The 22,083-nt window shown below is 41.5% G+C and overlaps 1 protein-coding gene across 1 annotated transcript in view; it reads right to left on the bottom strand.

Annotated features, from left to right (window-relative positions):
• Nucleotides 1–18,354, bottom strand: part of UBAC2 (UBA domain containing 2) — a 97,102-nt gene extending 78,748 nt beyond the window's left edge. Inside the window, exons 1-4 of the mRNA XM_075090025.1 lie at nucleotides 18,173–18,354; nucleotides 7,043–7,170; nucleotides 793–912; nucleotides 247–353 (exon numbers count right to left, since the gene is read on the bottom strand). Of these exons, the coding sequence (XP_074946126.1) occupies nucleotides 247–353; nucleotides 793–912; nucleotides 7,043–7,170; nucleotides 18,173–18,203 (386 nt within the window). The 5' untranslated portion in view covers nucleotides 18,204–18,354. The remainder of the gene's footprint in view (nucleotides 1–246; nucleotides 354–792; nucleotides 913–7,042; nucleotides 7,171–18,172) is intronic.
• Between the last annotated feature and the right edge of the window lie 3,729 nt (nucleotides 18,355–22,083).

Below are 22,083 nucleotides of genomic sequence, written 5' to 3'. Positions count from 1 at the left end.
GTCTAACAGAATGGAAAGTAGTCATTACATGGATAAATTATGAACTAATTAACCACAGATCACAATTAGGAAATGAACGTTTGAAAACATATAGTTGTGCCAAGAATCTTTACATTGTAGTTCAAGAGATTACCAAATTTAATTTGAAGGGTTACAGGAAGAAAGGTTTTTTCTTTAATTGAAATCTTCACAAAATACTCCCTTGAAACTATATCTAAAATAATCAATCCATTAGGAGCTACTTACAAGCCAGAAGGCAAGCTGTCGATGGTGATGCCAAATATATACTGAGCAATTTCTACAAGGAGAAGATCAAACAAAGCCGAGAGCATCCAAGCACCCAGTAAAAAGGACTGGAAAGAAAAAGTTTAATTTTAATTAATTCAACAGTTTAAAAATAAGGTTTTATTAATAGATTAATAATAGATTAAAAATAATCTAAATAAAAGACAAAACAAGAAAACCACTATACTGGTTCAATAAAGAAAATAAAATCTTTAGCACAACATAATTCCAGATCTACATCTCTAGATACTGAAGAGTTAGATTTGTTACCAAAATTAAATTCTACGGGTCTGATAATTTTCAACTGATAGAGCTGCAAATTTTAGTTAGAATAATCCACTGACTGTGAGACAGTATAAATTTAGATTTATGGAAACCAAGTTCTCATTAAAACCCATTTCTATACAAAATGTTAGTAATAAAACTGCAATATTAATCCAAGACTACAAGATTCTAAACAGCGCAGAAAACAGTTTCTGTTAAAAATAAAACGTAACTGGAACTTACAGAAAATTTTCTGCTGCCATATCTTCTTTCAAATATTCTGAAGTTGTAAATGAGCAGACTGCTGCAGAATGTGTCTTTCAAATCAAGACATATTGTTCTCCCACATACAAGTCTCCAAATCTAGAAGGTTAAAGATCACCTTGTCAAGGCTCCCTTCCTTCAAGGAAATTCTTTACAGACTTTGTGCTCAGAATGAATATAATACCAAAGTCAGTTAACAGAAATGCAGTACATTTAAGAAGGGAAATAGAGTAGAATGTCATGGAGAGTTCAAGAAGTCTGTTTAAAAACAAAATATTTTCAAGAAAAAGGACTATCCGTTAAAATATCTACAACTGAAATGAAGTCAAATGTATTTTTATGTCCCTAGTTCACATTTACAAATAAAAATGGAAATCACAACCCTAGCAAATTGTAGAATTACAGAAAAATAATTATTTTTTAAGTGACCTCCAGACACCAGGTACTCCAGTGTACTGCTCTAAGCAGGTCTAATCAGATCAGCTTGCTCAGGGCCATGTCAAGCTGAGTCCTGAACACCTCCAAGGATGGAGATTCCACCATTTCTTTGGGCAACCCGTGCCAGCGTTTGGCCACCCCCAAGGTTTAAAAAAGTAAATAGAATCCTTACATCTAGGCAGAATTTCCCACGTTCCACCCTGGGTCCACTACCTCTTGCACGAACTTCATTGCACCTCCAAGCAGAGTCTGGCTCCAGCTGCTCTATAGCTTCTGATCAAGCACTTGTACACAGCAATAAAATGCCTCCTCTTTGCCTTCTCTTCTTGAGGCTGGGCAGACCCAGTTCTCTCAGGCTCTCCTTGTACGTCACATGCTCCAACCCTCTGACTGTCTTGGTGGACCCACTCCAGTGTGTTCATATCTTTCTTGTACTGAGGATCCCAGAACTGGGCACTTGTGAGACTGTACCTAAAGCACTGTGTCAGCTAGAAGAGTAGGGTCACTTGCCTCAACCTATTGGCCACACTCACTAATACAGTCCAGGAGATGGTTGGCCTTCTTGGCTGCAAGAGCACACTGTTGACTCCTGTTGCCCACCAAGACCCACAGGTCCTTCTCTGCAGAGCTACTTCCCAAGCACATGTCCCCCGCAAGCCTGCAGTGTAGCAGCCTGGGGTTATTCCATACAGAAGCAGGACTTTCCACTTCCTGAAGTTCCTGTCAGCCCATTTCTTGGGTTTGCCAAGGTCTTTCTGAATAGTAGCCCTGCCTTCCAACATAATGACCATTCCTACCAATTCTGGATCATCCACAAACTTGATTAGAGTGCACCCCATCCCATTATCCAGGTCACTAATGAAGACATTAAAGAGTACTGGTCCCAGTACTGATCCCTGAGGGCCCCTCCCTGAAGTAATATCTGCCAGTTGGACTTTGCACCAATGACCATAACTCTGTTAAGAGTACAGCCAATTTTCTGCCCATCTTCTTGTCTAGTTATTCAGTACATACCTCACCAACCTGGCTTCAATGGGAGACTGGGGTAAAGGCCCTGCTGAAGTCAAGGTATGCAAAACCCACTCACTCCCCCTTGTCCGCAGCACCACTTGCCTCATGGAAGAAAGCAACCGGTTGGGCAGTCATGCTTTCATAGAATCATAGAATGGCTGAGGTAGGAAGGGACCTCTGGAGACTGGCTAGTGTGACACCTTCACTCAAAGTCAGCTAGAGTGCTGTGTTAACTGACCACACCCGGTCTTGTTTTGAAAATCTCCAAGGATGGAGACTACACAACTTCTCTGGGGAACCTGTTCCTCTGTTCTATCAGTCTCACAGTAAAAAAAGCTTTTCCTTTAAATGGAATTTCTTGTCTTTGAACTCATCACCAATGGCTCTTCTCCTTTCACTGGGCCTGGCTCCCTCTTCTTTGCTCCCTCCCAGCAGGTGCTTACACACACTGGTAAGATCCACCTTGAGTCTTCTCCAGGCTAAACAATCCCAGCTTTCCCAGCCTCTCTTCATACGCCAAATGTACCACCCCTGACCATACTGGTGGCCCTCCGCTGGGCTCTCTGCAGTATGTCAAGGTCTACCTTGTACTCAGGAGCCCAGCACAAGGGGCAGTGCTCCAGATATGGTCTCACCAGGGCTGAGTAGACAGAAAGGATTGCCCCACCAGGCCTCCTTGTGAGGGTCTTCATAACCCAATGCAGCCCAGGATGCTGTTGGGCTGTTTAGCCACAATGCTGCATTGTTGGCTCATGTTCAACTTGGTCTCCACTAGGACTCCCAGGCCTTTTCTGTAAAGCTGATTTCCAGCTGGTCAGCCCCCAGCTTGTACAGGTGCATGGGGTTGCTGCTCTCCAGGGGCAGGACTTTGCATTTGCCTTTGCTGAACTTCATAAGGTTCATGTTGACACTTTTCTTCCCTCTGAATGGCAGCAGAGATAACTGGCGTATCAACTACTCATTCAAGTTTTACATCATCCTCAGGCTTGTTGAGAGCACAGTCTCCTGCTGTCCAGGTTATGAATGAAGACATTAAACAGTATTGGCCCCCATATTCATATACACCACCAATGAGCTGGCCTCCAGCTGGACTTTGCACCACTGATCACAACCCCGTGAGCCTGTCAGTTCAACCAGGTTTCAATCCACTTCACTGCTCACTTATCTAACCTTTACTACATCAGTTTGTCTGACGATGTTATGGAAGATAACATAAAAAGCTCTACTAAGGTCAAAATAAACAACATCCATTTCTCTCCCCTCACCCACCAAGACAGTCATCTACCTCATCACAGAAGGCTATCACATTAGTCAAACAAGATTTCCATGTCATAAATCTGTGCTGACTACCACCAGACACTTTATTGTTCTTTGTGTATCTGTTCTAGGAGGACTTGTTTCATCACCTTCCCAGAGACCCAGGTGATGCTGACTGGCCTGTAGTTCCCCAATCTCCTTTCTTGCCTTCCTGAAGATGGGTATGGTATCTGCTTTCTTCCAGTCCTGAGGAACCTTCATTGATCACAGTGAGCTTTCAGAGATAATCCAGAGTGGCCTCACAATGACATGAGCCAACTCCTTCAAAACTTGTGGGTGTTGTTGATGAGACTGTAGCCTTGTAATGGCATATGACCTTTAATTCCTCTTGTTTGTTCCGTATGTAGCATGCACTAGTGTACCAACACTTCAGAGAGGCACCCAGTCACACTGCTTTCCCAGAAGATGCATGGGAGCATAATGCTCCACACAATGCTGTCCCGTAGGCATTTCCTCATTTATCTGCATACACTGGAAGTAGGTCATTTTCAGTCCTGTTTTGTTGATTACAAGATCCCTTCTGTTCACATCACCCTGCACCCTTTGTGGGCTAACCCAGTCTACTGCCCCCTCACTTGACTGTGAGTTGTCATCTCCCTCCTGTGTTGTTCCTGTCTTAATGTTCTCCTCACCAGCTTGGCCTGCCTGTTAGCAAAGATACTTTTGTCCCACTTGGTCAGGTGGATCCCATCTCTTCCCAGTAGTCCTCAATCCTCAGAGAAGGTCCCATGGGCACAAGACCCAAACCCCTGTTGCCAACACCAGCTGTGCAACCAATTGTGACCCACAGGATCTGTCCACTGCACCTTGGTTGGTTGCTCCCAGTCACCTCTGTGTCCTGCATGTGTTGAGAAATGGTTACCTGGATCCTCCTTCCTGCCTCTCCTGAAGATGGGTGTCATGTTTGCCTTTCTCCAGTCATTGGGGACCTCACCAGTTGCCGTGACCTTTCAAAGATGCTAGAGAAAGGACTCACAATTACATTTCCAGCTCCTTTGGCACCCTCAGAGGCAACTCATCGCGTCCCATTAACTTGTGTGTGTATAGCTGGGTTAAGTGATCCCTAAATCTATTTTTCTCAATGGTGGGTACTGCTTCACTCTCACAGACTCTGCTAGGCGGCTTAGGGATGTTGGAGGCCTGAAGGCAAAACCTGCTAGTACAAACTAATAAAGGTATCTGCCAGAATACCTCAGCCTTTTGCGCATCACTTGTCACCTAGGTCCCCTGCCACAATAAGGACAGGGCCCACGCTCTCCTTAAGCCCTTCTTTTGCTGCACATTTGCTGCCCTTCATCTCCGTTGCTAGTTTCCAGCTCCCTCTGGCCTTCCCAGCCCTCTTTCCTAAGCCAAGGCCTGCTAGGATTCTCCCCTCTATGGAAGTCCAAGTGCCAACACACTACCTGACCCTTACATTTCTCAAGGTCATTAGGCCTCAACCAATGCTTCTGCCTCCAACTTCCCCAGGATACCAAAGGACTGAACAAGAAGAAGTGGGACCTCACCGTTCTAGCTGTCCCATGTCAACATGCCCAATGTTCAACCCTAGCCAGTAGCTTAAGTACCACCCCTCCTGAAGGCCAAACTGGCATGACTGTGACATTGCAGCCGAACATTTCATGGTACACATTAAGTGAGAGCCCACGCACAGACTATGGAAGGCTTCTAAGTCTAATTATGCTTGAATTTAGCCAGCCTAAAAAATACAGTCTAATGTAATCAAGACCTTATTTTTACACACAGTTTCTTCTTGAGGGTCCCCTTTATGGAGACAAAGATCTTTTAGTTCTGGACAGTACATATTTTGCCTTCCAAATCAAAAGCACTCTTCTGTAACTGCACATTTTATTTCCTATGCTCTCCACCAGCTTTAACAAGTGCTAATATCCAATATCCAAAAGGTCTATTCGGCCCCTGGAAAAATTCCATTCCACTAAACTCATTCCCCCTCAGATTAATTTATTCTAAACAAATCTTCTTTTAAGTGTTCTCATTTGAATATTAGCATCAGACAGGAGTTAAATGATCTGGTCTCCCTGGTCTCAGAGGTGCACAATTATACAGTATATACTTACTCCTAAGTCTATGACAATAAATGAAACAACAATTTCAGGAAAGAAAAAAACCCAAACCCACAAATTCCCCAAAGCACCACAACAAAAGTACCATAGCTTCTACAGATACTTGCAAATGCTTACGCTTAAAACACAGTAAAGATTATTTCTTTGAACAAAACACAGCTACTACTGTTTTCCAGCAGATCAAATAAATGGAAAGAGAAGACTCTTCTGAAGACAAACTGCAAAACAAACAAACCAACCCCAAACCCACAAAATTTCCATTTAAAACCTGAGTAATTTCTCAGACTTTCTCCTTCCCCTCCCCAAACACTTCGTTGTAACATTTTTTAAACACAGACGTTAATTTATGTATTTTTGCTGCACAGCATTAGCAAGGCAATTGGAAAATATGAGCAGTGCTCTTGCAGAGTTGTAATCTACATCATTACAATAAAGTTCTTGTTCTTGACAAGAAAGATCAGAGAGTCCAACAGCACAGTGTATCTCTAGCTATGTCTAATAATTTTTTAAGGTTTATAAGGCTAGTCAGCATCCCAAAAGACATTAAGTTGACTACATACTCTTTTTGATCTAACTGTAAAACGTGGGTGAGATAATTACAGGGGCATTTGCTGACCCTTCCCTGTTGAGCACTAGTTTGCCATTTCCAGAAATGAAAAAAAAAAACCTTATTAATCACTTCTAAGTGCATTATTTAGATGATTACAACTGATACTAGAGGATTCTTAATTAAGCTGAGAACAAAACCTTACAAGATGCAATACCTAAAAGGTAAAGTATCTCAGTTTGAACCGGGAATAAGCAACACATGTCTAGTAAGATAATTAACCAATTCAGCAAATTACTGAGGAGCGTGACAAATTCCCCCATTGCTTGGAATCTTCAAATCAGAAGCAGCAGTTTTATTCAAAAGGTAAATTTTAGTTTCCCCACAACTAACTACAGCAGAAGTATAGAGTGAAAGTTATGGCCTCTGTTGTTAAAGTAAACCATATATAATCAGAGTAGCTGATCACAATAGCCCTCTTCAGCCTCAAAAACTAAGCACAATAAGGTATTGACATTCATATCAAAATACTTATATTATTACATGGGTTGAATCACACTTCATTCAGAACAAGCTTCCAAATGCCACTGGCTGGAAAGAAATATAATGCTTCCCAGACATAAGAAAGAAGTGAAAAGCTGTGTTGATAGTTTCAAATCAGTTTCTCTCACTTTTACCAAGAAGTGGCCTACTGGAGTGACATTAAAAAAGGTAAGAACAAGCTGGTCTGCAACAGTGAACAAAGGGAAAGAACCAGAGGAGAAACAGACTGGAAGAAGCGCACAGAAGAGCATATTTTGCAGTCTCTTTCCACACAAAATGAACTGATTCTTACCTGAAAATCCTCTTTTATAGCTTGTAGGTTATACGCAAAGAACTTCTGATAATGTTGGAATAGGAGAGTCAATAGAATTGAGATGGCACTTGGGACTAGTAAGAGACTCTTTGACAAAGGTGCTTTATCTTAAAGACAAAAACCAAACAAACAAAAAAACATTTTAGAGAAAAATCTCTCACATTTAAAAAGTGACAGATTTAAACAGGTGATTGGAAAACATAGCAGTGGCACCACCTTGACTTTTCATCTCAACAACTTCCCAAATTCTCAACAACTTGCAGACAGGAAAAACACACCAACCAAAGAAAGCCTTTGGAGGTGTTAAAGAGAGTTAAAGATTAATCAGACATTTTGTTTTCAACATTCTGTCATGAAATTATTTGTTTGGCTATAATTAAACCAAAGCGCTCTGCACCTTTGGAGGTCATGCCCTCCCAAGGCTCAATCATTTTTCAAGAGATAAAACATTCACCTTTCTTTTTGTCAGCAAAATACACATGCAAATCTGTTCAAAACAAATACCTTTGTTTCCTTTGCATTAAGAATTAAAATTAGCTTTTATTCTAGAGGCTATGAAGCAGAAACCACCTGAATAAATGTCAAGAATAGATTTACTTTCTCTTCACCACACTTGGATCCACCATTCAAGGCAATATATCTAAGTTAATTTATGTGACATTCATCTTCCTTCCATTCAGTCACTACAATTATTAATAAAGAGATTAATAAAAGCAGGACTTTTGTGAAATCAGAACTTTTTTTCCCCAAAATAGCATGCTTTTCAGAAAGGACACTCAGAAGAAAGCAAGCAGAGAACATCTTCAATACACATTTACTAAAAGCCATTAAGTGGAAGGAACATCCAGCAGGAGTATACACAGCAATTAATCCTAAACTGTTAGTGTAATTGATGCAACAAGACACAAACTCTTGTCCAACAATTCAAGCCAATGCAGAAACTCTGAAATATTATTTCTCCTATGACTTTCCCCCTTTTTCACACATGCAACTTCAATCACATTTACTTCCTTCCCAAACATCCCAGTTATAGCACAGAATCTACTGATTTTCAGACCACTTTTTTGCAGGGTATTATGAAATCCATAGCTCTGTTGTCATTATTCTTAGATAACAAAAGGAGCAATAAGACTACTTTAAAAGTACTAATGGGAAGTAAACAGCAGGAGCAGAGGAAGAACAAAACTGCATTTAAAAATGTAATACAGGAAACATTTAGTACATATCCAAATAAACTGGCTACCTTGAATGATTCTGCCAACATCTGCTGCACATTAGAAGAGTGAACTGCTAGAAAAGGAAGATGGTAATAGCCACAAAAGCCAATATTTTAATCAAGGAACAATCAACTGCCATTGAAAATACGGTTCTTACTACATAATTTAAGCATGATTCTCATCCAAGTACTGACAACATCAAGAACAACTTTGATGGGCACTATTAGCTGTTCTCAGCTCACATCACCTTGAAGTCTGCAGTCTTCCTACATTCACCAATGAAGAAAACATCTCTTCCCATGTGTATCGTAATGTAAACTTGTACTTAAAACTCTTCTTTCAATCCATAACCATACCTTTGAGTTCATTATTTACAGACTCACTTTCCTTATTCCGTTTAAGCAATGAATGCCTTGAAGAACTATCCTTTTATAGAAATTAGGCAGTGACTTGGATTGACACAGTTTGATGTTGCTCTGCTAACCATAAGCTCTACTTCTATGATTATGTTTTTTGTGTGAGACACATCAGGAGGGCAGAAAGCCTGGCTGAATTTTTTCTAATGGAAGAAGACTACCCACCTTTCAGTTTAATATCTTTCTTTGGATTTTATTTTCCTCAAAAAATAAGGTCTATAATCTCTAGACATCTATTTTTAAAAATTATTCATTCTCTGATTTAGTTGGACCCCTCATATAAGTTTGAAGCCATCAGAGTACTGTAGAACACTAAAGGAAAAAAGAAGCTAAAGCTGCCTGAAAGTTACTGTGCATACAATGCACATACATAACCTCTTGAAACCTCAGGAAATGCTCCCCTAGTTAATTTAACTTGGATAAATTAACATTTCTTACTGCAAAAAGGTCAATTTTATAACCATGATACCACAGATATTTGAAAGTACAGCCTAAATCAGAACGACAGCAGTGGTCACAACAGTAGACATTTCTGAACCAAAGTTTGATAATACTTGTTATTTTACTTTCAAATACATTTACATTTTTCATGAGTTTTAATTAAATCTTTACAAGAACTCATTCACCCTCTAATACTTTCCACATAAGGTTCACATTACCACAAAAAACGTGACAAGCAAATCACTAGATTTCCCACCATGACTATGTATTTTAGATTTTTATTTAGATTTTACTCTAATTTTCATATCATTAGATCATTTTTACATCACAGGTAATACACGCTTGAAATACTTTAACCTATCAAGTTCATTCCCAATTTGAATGCGTTCAAAAATAACCAACCAACAGAACTTTGTTTTTCTCCAAACATGTGAACACACATCTTTATTATGAGCCTCCTTTTTGCTTTCAGCTTAGACACTTTAAACCTTGTTATAGAAGAAAAGCATTTATTTTTAAGCATGTCAACCAACTGAGAAACCACAGAAGTAACTACCCATTAATGTGACAGTCACCTACAGGGAACATTACCTGAGTAATGGAAACTTCTACTCTCAAGCTTCTCAAAATGTCATCATGGTTGATAAGTTTATTCCTGTCCAGTAAACTTAAACTCTTCTGCATAAATAAAGCACCTCCCCAATGTTTCACTGTACTATGTAGTGGTTTGCTTTATCTCTCAACAGCATATAGATCCTTAAAAAGGACTGCTGTGAGGACACCAGTGAAGGAGCAACTCTCCTACTGCTGTAGAATGTCTTAACCAGTAAAACTAAAAATGACTAACGATAGCAGATACTGCACAATCAGGCACACTGACATCCAAGTCAAAATCCTTACTTAGAATGTAAAAGTAAAATTTAGAAAGCAAAATTCTATTCCAATGGATTTGCAGCCACGAGCAGGATAGAAACCCCCAAACTACTGGGGTACCAGCATCTACTGGCAGCACCGATGTAAATGTGCACAAGGAGAAGAAAAACACAGTGCCTCTATACCATGTAAAGAAAGTGGAATGAAAGGATAAGCTCTCATTTTGACCCTGAAGAGAAAATACAGCAAATACTATCTTTGAAAATCTTGGAATAAATTTCCAACCCCAAAGTACTCCTTCAGTGGCAATTCTTTCAAACAACAGGAGGTAATACCATTGGTGCAACACTAATACTGAGCTTAAGTGAAGAGAGAAATTCTGTAATAACCAGAACACGCCCATGCTATGATGAAGAGCAAGAACCAGCTTTCACTACAATCTCTGCTTCCCAGTGGTGCAATGGAGAAGTTCTCCCTAAAACTTCCCTCATAGTCTCATAGGCAAGTGTCCCAACCTTTGTGCTACCACTGCACAATGTGAAGCTTATCCTAAAATGAGACGTGAATGAGAAAACCACCTCTAAGTCTCTGCATTCCACCCCTGCACTCATTACAACATCCACAAATCCTCCCCTTCCACAACCTACTACTTTTCTGGCTGCCAGTACCACTTTTAAAGTACAGAGAGTTAAGGAATAGACGTGTCCGTCTGTCACTGAGGGAGAGGTTTATAGCACAGCTGCTCAGCTGCAGCTTCAGAAGCCACCATTGTACTAATGAAAAGAAGACAAAAGTTGTGGTAGCAGCAACAGCTACAGCTTTTGAGATTATTTCCTGTTCCCTGCCTGTTCACCACTCACAGATGAAGGGAGACAGCAATGAGCATGTCAACACAGGCAGCCAGACCAAGCTAGTTTCAGAAGGGCTTTTGGGGAACAACTTCACCCCATGGACTGCTATTCTGGCCCCAAAACTCAAGCATTGACTTGGGAGACGACCTCACTGCCAATGCCAGCTGATGAGCAGTGGCTGCAGAAGCTCAAATTAGCTCAGGACTTTTTTTGTGGGGATCCCTACTGAGCTTACAGCTGCAGACGAAACATGCTGTCTAACAGCATTTTTTTCCTCCGCTGTCATCTGCAAACTTCCCAAACCCAGCTGCTATGAGGCAGACATGCCACTTTCATATAGACAATTAACTGCTGAGGGCTACTCTAATGGCACAAAAGATGCATGAATCATTTTTTAATGCTGATAGTCTATGAGTCTTTTAAACTGTAACTGACGCACACCTGAATGCACAGTACTTCCCAAATGCACCGAAGGAATCTGTGTTTTGGGTGGCTGTTTCTCCTGCATTAAGCCATCATGCAAATATTCATTTATTATATTCCAAGATCTGTCCAAGAACCTGCAGCAGGTTCAGCATGTTTCAAAATGGTCAGCGTTTTCAAGGACTCCTACCCGCTATCTTCTCTTCAGACGTGAGTTTGCTACACATCAGGCGGGAACATGAATACCTCCTCCTGAATGCCTGGAAACCTTGCTTATCCTTTACTGCAACGGTTGATGAAACCCACCGTCAAAATATTTAAATCTGAAAAGTAATTTTTAAGTGCTTTCTAGACACCAACCTGTGCTTTTGGGAGCAATCTTGCTAGATTTGAGGAGTAAAAGCTTGACTTTATTATAACCATGCACTGAGCCCTGAACAGTCACCGAGAACACATGCGAGCATGCCACAGAGGGAAGAGACAAGAGCTAGAGACACATGTAATACTGCTTGAGGAACCTGGAAGACACCAGGACACTGTGTGCTGACTGGTAGGATGGAATTTAACCATATGATGATTTTTTGAAGTTCGTTAAATCAAGTATAAGTATTTTTGTAATATTTCATCCTTTGAAAAAAAAAATGCAATGCCAGAGGACCCTTCAAAAACAGTGAAGCTACTGCTGCCTGAAAATGTTACATGACTGAATGAAGCATTCTGGGTCAGGAAAGCAGCTCTTGCACCTGGTCTAGGCGCAGAGCACAGACACGGCAAGGAGATTCTATGTTCAGGCTGTCACTTCACAGCGTACTCTGGTGGTTAATCATCATGATGCCTGCAACTGAGCACAGTAACAAGACTATCACTGCAGGAACAGTTTTTCATCAAATGCTTATAAACTTAATGCAGAAGTTGAGAGGTGAATAACATTAGTACATATACACAAAGTCAATTAAGAAAACCCAACTGTGATCATGTTTTAAATCCATTTTTAAAAGGCACCGGTAAGATTGTAATCAAACCAGTTACCTAAACATCTACTGTTTAGAAAACTGGTGGTTTTAGCCTAGGTCACAAACTATAAGAGAATGAGCAGCTACAAAAAGGCAGGGGGGGAATAAGACCTTTGTTTCGAAAAGGAATATTTGAAAAGAAACAGAAAACGGAACAGATTGAAGTTAACAAAAACGCTCACCTTGGTGAGCAACCTCTTCTTCCTCCCAACCACAGAGCATATTACTATACTACCATTAGCATACACTGTCAGAAATATCAGCTATGGCTACACCACAATACCACATGGAGGTCCCCATGCTAGCTTGAAATGAGCTAGCTCAGCAGCAGCAGAATAGCCACATTTTTGTGGTGTTCAATGCATGGATAAATGAACTGATGTAGCTATGCTGCTCCCAGGACTCAAGCTATTATTTTGAACCAGGTTGCACTGTGGCATGCTGATGTACAAGCTAGTTTGTTTTCCCATACAGTACTGCGTAATATTGTTATGCAGAGAGGTCTGATATATTCAATATGTACTTGGTTTTTCCTTCAGTTGTACCACAAAGCATCAACTTACTTACCTTTATTATTCCCGATCCCTGCGTACAACACAGTTCAGTCTTGCAGGTTACACAAGCAGAGGAGCACAGCATTCCCCTGTTGCTTTGGGGATTTTTAACAAATTGCTAGCACTGCACTACAAGGCTCAGAGTAGAGGTAAAAGCATAAGTTGTATTAACGGAAATCCTTGCACGCAAGTTCAAAGGACTCTACTCCCTAATACTACATGAACTAGCTTTTCTGTAGTAGGCAATGTAGTAAAATATTTTCCAGATGTAGCAAGCGCAGAAGCTTTAAAACATGGACTCAGGTTTTACATTAATAAAGATTAGCTCTAACAGGTTTTCCTACTATACTCATGTACAGTATTGCACATCGCATGAAGAATATTGGGAGGGGATACTACAACGTCTGCAGAAAAGTTTGGTGTTGGTCTTACAAGTTTAAGTTGTTGAAAAGACTTTGGTGTCCTATAGGGGAAAGCCTTCTGCATATCATACTTCACTCCTGGGATGCAGCATGCTGGAAAACAGGCAGCAAATACAGCTAAGCAGTACTACTGTATATCTAACAGCCAGCCCAGTATCAATCTTCATGCACTCATGCTAGCCTTTGCAGAGCCACTGAAGTGTTTCAGCAGCATTCTTCATGAGACTGTAGTTGCTGGCAGACTGCAATTTGAGAAACCAGTCTGGGTCAGGCACCACAGTCCACCTCTTAAGCCCTTCCTGAAAGTCAGGTGGTGCAGCATGCTTCCTAAACACACTCTAACTCAGCTGGGTTAGCATTCTGCTATGTCATCTGAGTACACCCGTGCTGTGCTTCCTACTATCCAGAGTAATTGGGGTTTTTTTTCCCCAGGGCATACCAGCTCCTCCAATATTCCAGATAACAGAAACAGTTTCCCTTAATAAGGCCAAACTGGCGTTGTCCTTTTAAATGGCGTTCCTTCTTGCTTCCTGACTTCCATATCTCACAGTTGTAACCTGTACCGGGTATGTTTATTTTTACATCTCCTCATCCAAAATTGCATGTGTCATGCACTGAGTAGGTGCGTTATCAGCTCCCACCACAGTCATCATCTGCTACACCTGATACTGCCTGTCAGGAATTCAGCATATCGCTGCTAGCAAAGTACCTACTTGTCTGAACTGGCTCCCGTGCACCCGGCATTAGACCATTTGTTTGTTGGTGGGGTTTGCTTTTATATATATGTCTCTTAAAATACCACTTTTCAAGAATGCCTATGCATATGATTTTAAAGAGTATTGAACAGGAGTAGCGGGAGGGAGGATTTATACCAGGAACTTCGTAAACTAGGATACAAAATACTAGAGAAACACTTTTTGTAAGAACTCATCTTAACTGCAGTGCTCAGAGTCCTGAAACACCACCTTAAAAGGCATGTGAACAAGGTCAAGGACTTCACTACACAGGCCCAGCTATTCAAGCACTATTTAGGAAAAAGTCTAACTTCAATAGAAGCAGTCAAACTTACAAGGAATACCTTAAGCTGAATCTGCATCTGCAGTAAAGAACTTAAAAGTTTTGATTATCCCTTGGGTGAAAATAATATCATTCACCTCACTGAACTACGGAGTCAGGACTTGAACTTTTCGGTGTAGCCACTATCACAGTGTAGCATCTGCTGGCACCCACAGCACAGAGATGATCCATAAATTTAGCCTGAGGCAAGCAATACAAAAATAGTTTGTACTTGCTAATTACTTTGAAATATATTGTCTGTTCAGCATAGTAGTGGAATATTAGCAGAAATAAAAGTTGCCCATCAACCAAGTGAAGATCCACGTAACCAAAAGAGCCAAAGGTTCCACCTATGGCCAGATCTAGATGATTTTTTTAGGACCGTTTTATCAACTGACTAAATAACACAACCACCACCTTGCTCTGCATGAAGAACAATAACAATCAGGACAGCTACAGTAAATAAGTGGACTTCAGAAAAGCTTAGCTGAGCTAAACTTATACTGCTAAGTCAGCAGTAATATGTCAGGGTCACCTTATAATACAAGGCCAAAATGCATTCAGATTAAACAAACCCGAGAATATTTCTGGTCTAGGAATTTGGAAATGCACCTACTCAGTAATCTGCACAAACAGATACATAGCTGAACTCCTTTTATTGATGAAATTAAAATACTCAAGTTTTTCATTTACTGACTAGCACTCAAGATTATTTTCATGCATGCAGCCAAAGATTTTCCCAAATAAACATTATAAACAAATTGTGCTAAAAGGAAGCTACAGTGTCTTACTCCCACATTTCTGAGAAAGTACATTAGTATACTGCTAAGTGGCATCAGTCTACCAAAGTTGTCATCTCTTCTTGCCACATTTTGTCCTATTAAATGTCTGTAGTATTAAACAATATCTTAATTTTAACAAGAACACAGGCTTTTTATTTGAATTAGAAGCTACCTTCTCTTAAGCTTACCACGTCTGGGACATAACGCAAGATGGAATTGCCTATAGGATCAGTCAAAGTTCCATGGATTTTTACAGCAAGAATAACAACACATGATGAAAAATGCCCAAAACTTAATATCCTAGTTAAATTATTCTACATGATGAGGGTCAAAGACCAGGTTAAAAACTTACATTTAGCAAGCAACTTTAAAATGTCCTAATCATGTCAGCCTCCCTATAGTTTAAAAGAAGAGTTTTGTTTTCATCAAAACTTCAAGAGGTGAGAGAGGCAGCCTAGAAACACAGAGAAGGCAGGATGCAGAAAGGGAAAAGGAGTGGATTGGAGTCCAGTGGGACTAATGGAGTGTCAGTCAAAAGGAGATAGACTTCACAGGATGCTGATTACGAATTTGATCTGTGTGTTGCATCAAATAAAACAGCGGATTCTTGAGTTATTTCTCTCATTTACACCCCTAATGACAACACTGGCTATTAAATTAATGTTTATGTTGTTTCCACTATCTGTGGAATTATATGATATAGCCCACTTTTATTTATTTTGCTTATTCTAAAATTAGTAGCAGAAATAATACACAAAGAATTTAAAGAACAGGACAATAATATCCTCATCTAAGATTTTATCAAACTTCATTAGATTAGTATTACCAGATGGAGCAAAAAGTTTATAACCAGCTACAATGGCTGCCACTATGAGCCACTGGTTACCCTCTTATCTCTTTCAGAAAAGTATTACATGCTATTTCAAGAATTAACTAACTAGGAAAGTTTACAAGAACCAAAATACTTCAAATTACTTAAATAATTATTTAGCTTCTGATAAGGAGTTTCAAAATCAAAAAGAAGTTTTTAAAAAGATGAGAAGGCCAAACCCAGACTTGCTTCCAGAAAACTAGGCACAAAGGTGTCTCTGGCACCCTTGTTAAAACACTTCACATAAGAAGCCCAGTAAGAATCACGTTACCAAAATGGAGTAGAGCTCTGGGGTCATTTGTTGTTTGTTTGCTTTCCCATTGCTGAAGAGTGGAATTCTGCAGAAAGGAGGGAAAACAAGGCAATGGGGAAAACAGACAAAAAAGAATACAGTAACCTCTGACAGTTTTACCACACCTATGTCTGAAGACGCTAAAGCCCTTAATCTACTAGAAATATAATCAACAACTGGGTCACTTTTTAAAATGACCTAAGAAACACATGGCTAAAAAGACCTTACTATTACAACGTTTTACCAAATGGTATTGCGATACGGCTCTAACCAAATATTATAGATGTTAAGAATTCTGTCAGAGATGGCACACCAGGCTACAGGAGCCTTCAGTCTGACCTGGCATGATCACCACACTGCTGAACCAGGTGTCTGCTCATTTTATCTAGGGTCTCTGATACAGGTCCGTTTATCCACCAACCAGGCCCCAACAGTTGTTTGTCATTGCCCTTCCTCCAGAGGTTACTGCTCCCAATATCTAGAGGCAGAACAGAACAGGTACGCACACATGCACTTTCCTGATGCAACATCACGCACTGATTCATTAACTGCCTAAACCATCAGATTCTGCACATCAGTGACTGAACCCTACATACCTGCTGATACTGCAGCAGATGCTTCTGCTACAAAGGCAGAAACAAAAGTCTGAGGGCACAGGGACATCTTAAAGTGCCACAGCTGCACCCAGGTGAGCATATGTCACTGCCACCTAAATCTGTGCTTCTAGTACTAAAGTTTGTCAATGCACCTGTACCAGCCAAGATGTATCATCAAAAATCACTTCAGGTCAACAGGCGAGCTCAGTAAGAGTGTATGTTGCACCAGTTTTCCAGAATAAAAAAATTAAAAGAAAGGTAAAACATTTACTTTTCCCAGAATGGCATCTTGTCTAGGTTTTTCTCCTAGCAAAAATATCTTTCTTATGACTACAGTTTTCCATTCATCCTTCTGATGGACCTACTTTTGAAAAACTTAAATGCTGACCGTGACTTTCCACCCATTCATCCAGACAAGAATACTTTTCACCCCACCTTCTTTCCCATAGAATTACACACAGACACATGCCACCAGAAGGTTGTTCTTCTGCAGTTTGTTAAAGAACATTTCATAATTCATCTAACAATCTGTATTTGTCCTTCCAATGCAATCACCTCTGTTCTAGTCTGATCTTCTATTTATTACTGTGTGGAAGAAAATTAAAAAGTCAGGAGCTGCAAATCAAGTACAGTGTTATCAGATCCACCTGCAAAAATTTGGATGCCTCAAACAGAACACAGCTATGACTAATACCCTGTCTTAAACTCCAGGCTTATCCCCTGCTAGTCGGACGATGCTTTCACACTTAGATTTGGTTTCTGTGCGAAGCACGAATTACTTGGTGAAGGTTTTGACTTTTAACCCAGCCTGCTCGGAGGACCGCGGTGCCAAAGTCCACACCGCAGCCCGGCTCAGTTCCTCACCGACGTTTCTAAACGCAGCAGGTTCTTTGTCCTGTAAGCAAGCTCAGAAGCAACCCTCAATGCGTGCGAAGTCTGTTCGGGTAGCGCTGGGTTATAAAATGACTGACATGGGCTGTATGGAAAAATAAAGTTAAAGAGGCTGCGTCCGCGGGGAAGGGGGGGGGGGGGGGGGGGAAGGAGGGAGGTGGTGGGGGGGGGAAGGACCCTCCTCCCCCGGGGGAGGCCCAGGCCAGGCGGCGGGAGCGGCCCCGGTTCTTCCCCCTCCTCACCCCGCGCCTCCCTCAGAGGTGGCGGCGGCACCCCCCATCCCGCCCCGTCCCCCGATGGAAGGGGCCGGGCCACCCGCCGCGGGAGAGACGCCGACACACCCCTCACCACTGCCGCCGCCGCCCTCCCCTGGTTCCCTCCTCCCCGAGCTGCGGCGGGGCCGGTACTCACAAAGCCCGTTGGAACCGGTGCTGGTAAACATGGCGCTGGCCCGGCCGGACCCGGCCCGGCCTAAGAGCGGCGGGCGCCGCTGGCGGAACCCCCAGAGGCCGGGCAGACCCTAAGGAACCGCGGCGAGCGCCGGGGACGGCGCGGCTAAGGCGGCCGCGAGGGGCCAAACGCCGCCGCCAAACGAGCGGCCGGCGCCCCCTACCGGAGCCGCCGGGTGGGCGGGGGGGAGCGGCGGGCCCCGCCGCCCCCCCTTCCCCCCACCCGGCGTGCTCGCTGCCAAGGAGCGGGGTCTCCAGTAGCTGACCCCAGCGCTACCCGGCGAGGGCTATAGAGCCCGTATAGAGGGCGTACATTCTCCTCATGAACTGCGCGGGAAGCCTGGGCGGGAGCAGGTCCCGGCGGCTGGTCCTGTCAGAGGGCGCTCGCAGGCCCTGAGGGAGAGGGAAGGGCGCTTGACAGCAGGCGCATAGCTAGCCTGACTACGTATAATTACGTATGTCTTTATAAAAATAATTTAAATGTGAAATTTGTAGCCGCCTTGGGGAAGCCTGACTCCTTGCACTTTGGAAAACTGCAACACCCGAGGCTCACCCCAACGCTGGGAGTGCCTGCTTAGGAGCCGTGGGTAAGCTGTCATGGCAGCTAACGGGAGACGTAGTCAATACCTTCAGTGGAGTCTGGAGAGCTTTTCAGATGATCAAATGAAGCTGTCTGCTTCAGGATGAAATTAATTGCTCCCTAGGCTCCACCGGCTCTATTGAACAGATCACCACTAGCTGCAATGGTACGTTAAGACTCCGAGCTCTCCTCCAGCATGGTCAATGGTTAGGACACCTAGCTTTCTACCAGTGTGGTAGACACCTAATACAGGGTGAGCCAAATTCCAGATTTCATACAGATGTGGTATAATAAGGCTGAAATTATCAGGGCACCAAATTTCAATGACGTTTTCAAGCCCACATGGAAATCAGTTTACTGAAATCAGTCGTGCTCGGCTTTTAAAAGGTGACGATGCTCTGCTCTGCATCACAGATGTGAATGTCAGGAAGAAACTGGACAAGGTTTGCGTGCTGTGTTCGTGCACTTGACAGAACGCACAAACAAATGCGTCTCAAAGTCACATTTAGCTTACTGCAGTACAAGACTGAGAACAAAAGTCACTCTGGAACTGGAAAATGTGACTTGTCAGCTAGGTAACCAGTAATAAAAACTTTTTATGCAAGTTGAATTACATAGAATTTTAGGCAAATTTGTTACGTTCCATAAATCTTTTTATATACCACCAAAAAAAAAGCCTTTTAATATTTACATTCAAATGCCTTTTAGTAATTACATTCAAATGCAATTATTAAATATCACTTGTAAATGTGACGATCCTGAATCTTTGTAAACAAAATCTCTGAACACTGCCAAGGGGACATAAAAACACCTTATGCCTGGGTCCACATAGGCTTAAGCAAAGCTTAGCATATCAGTATGTAATTTTAAAATCTCCAGTTCCCAGCACTAACTTCAGATTCCTGTGGCTCCCTTGTCCTCTCTGTACAGGGCCTGCAGTCAGGCAGGTAGGAATGGGATTGAGAGTCAGCTCACAGTGCAGGAGGTATGTCTAAAGTAGCCAGGAGGAAGAACCAAAGAGATAGCGTGCTGGAAATCCTGAGTCTTCCCCAGGCTGAGGTTCTTTCCTCAGCAAAGAATCTAAATTGGATTAACAGCACAAAACCCATCATGTACGTTGTCTTTTTGTCTACAGACAACTGGCTTACTCTTTGCTGTTGAAGCACAGCTGGAAGAAGTGATTTGCTACAGAAATTCCAATTTTTTTCAAATGCAAATGTCTTTGGATGCCATATGTTACATATGCAGACTCTGTCTTCCCAGTATGCCGCCGAATGCATGCATTAAGTCACAGGGCAGTCCTCATTTCTAACGAAAGGGAAGGTAAGTAATGAGGTGCAAAGCCTGTAATAGTTCTAGTGTGAAACCTCATTAGGAAAAGCTTGGGTGCCTCCTGAAGCTTTAGGGATTTAATGAGGTACTCATGGATTAATTAATTGCCATTTGGGACTTTTTTGACTAACGTCCACTTAAAGTAATTAAGCCTTTTTGTGGATCAGGCTTTCATACAGGTGAGGATAAAACCTGAAACCTTTTCTATCATTGCCTATGTAATAGTTTTAGGATTGCTGTTTTAGTGGGGAAGATAAAGTTTGTTTTTATTTCTTTTCAAAAGTCATACAGAATGGAGTGATAGAACAATCATTGATTTAGAGGTTTACAGTCCTGATTGCCAAGAACTAGTGTCCTTCTGTTTTGTAAGCTCAGTTTTGGAGATTTTCCTAGACTGATGTCCTACAAGGTAATCATATTAGAGGGATTCTTTTCTCTGAAAAGTTGAGTGCTGGAATTGGATTGAAATCAGAATCTTCTAACACGCTAGAGACTTACGCAGGTATTTTGCTGACTAAAGAAGCATTTGGGCAAATATTTAAGAACTATTTTGAAAGCAGCTCTGTGGACTTGTTATCACTGACAGATACAGCAAAACTGAATGAGTAGCAATAGTTGGCAAGCTTCTCCCAGCAAGATACCAAAATACTTGCAGATTTGTCAATACCACTGGGATATAGGGAGCTGGCTCTGAATTTATTTGCTGCTATCTTATTTAAGTCTACAAAGAGGTCAGAGTCTATGAAACATCTAATGACATCCCTTGTTTCAAAAAAAGATCTATTAAGTCAGTTTTTCTGGGATTAGATCAGATGAAATCCACTATCTGTTTCTGAGAAAACTACATACCCCATGCTAATAATTACAGCTTCACATACTGATTGAACAGTAGAGGAAATGTAGGTTTTCCCCTCAGATATGGTGCCAAGCGGAGAGTTATCCCAACACTGTCAGTGTCAACTAGTAGCTTGTCATAAGAATTATGGAAATGATTTGCATTATTTAAATATACAGTGTTGTCCACTTTGGAGTTAAATGAAATCATCAGTCCTCATGCTTGCCTTGGCACATATCCCAGAATAGGAATGCTAGCACTTATCTACTAATCTACTCAGAACAAGATTAGAAGGCTTTGACACTGCTCAAATGTCAGCTTAAATATCTCCATTTGTTTATTACATCTAGTTAGTGGGGTCAATTTGGTATGTTCAGAATAAAGTTACTTGAATTTCCTGCTCCAAAGAAGATCCCAGGAGACTGGAGTTTATATTTGTAACTATTTTCTAATGTGATTAGGTTGATTTCTTCTCTGAACTTGTGATGTTTTTGAACCAACTCTTAATTACGAACTAATCTCTAACAGTCAGATGCTCCCCTGCCATACAGAATGAAGGATAGCAACAGAGTAAAAAAGGGTTGATGTGTAATACCTAGCTCAGGAATTTTCTGTCTTGGTGCATGTTAATGATTTTGAAGGTTAATGGGAGGTGGTCTATGTCTCCGATGCCTGGGGTTTCCGTGGCATCCATAGTAGCACCTGCAGTAATTACAATTACCTGAAATATTAGCAGATACCTCAAAAGTGGTTAAACTTAATGATTTCAGTAACTTCTCCCTACTGTTTCCAACACCTGTCTTCAGTTATAGAAGACTGTAAAGAAGAAAGCTGTACACCATACACACCCTGCAGAGGAGATTTCTGCGGTAGCGCAGCTTGCTGATAGCAGCTTGCAAGGGAACAGAAGAAGGGCAGAAGGCATAGACTCACTGGGCTGAAATCAGGCTGATTGGTTCTGGGCCCTTCCAATGTTAGAGAATTTCTCTTACTCCCTCAGGAGTGAATAAAGTTTTGTACCGCAGCAGACCTGCTGTCCTCCTAAACTGTAGTGGCTTCATTTTATTACACAGATTTTTGGTTTTTTGCTATAGCTAGAAGATACAGAACATTTTCTAGATGAGTT

This window comes from Phalacrocorax aristotelis, chromosome 1 (assembly GCF_949628215.1).
Source record: "Phalacrocorax aristotelis chromosome 1, bGulAri2.1, whole genome shotgun sequence".
Lineage (NCBI taxonomy): Eukaryota > Metazoa > Chordata > Aves > Suliformes > Phalacrocoracidae > Phalacrocorax > Phalacrocorax aristotelis.
The sequence above is the reverse complement of the archived record's forward strand: the minus strand, read 5'-3'. Positions and strand labels throughout refer to the sequence as shown.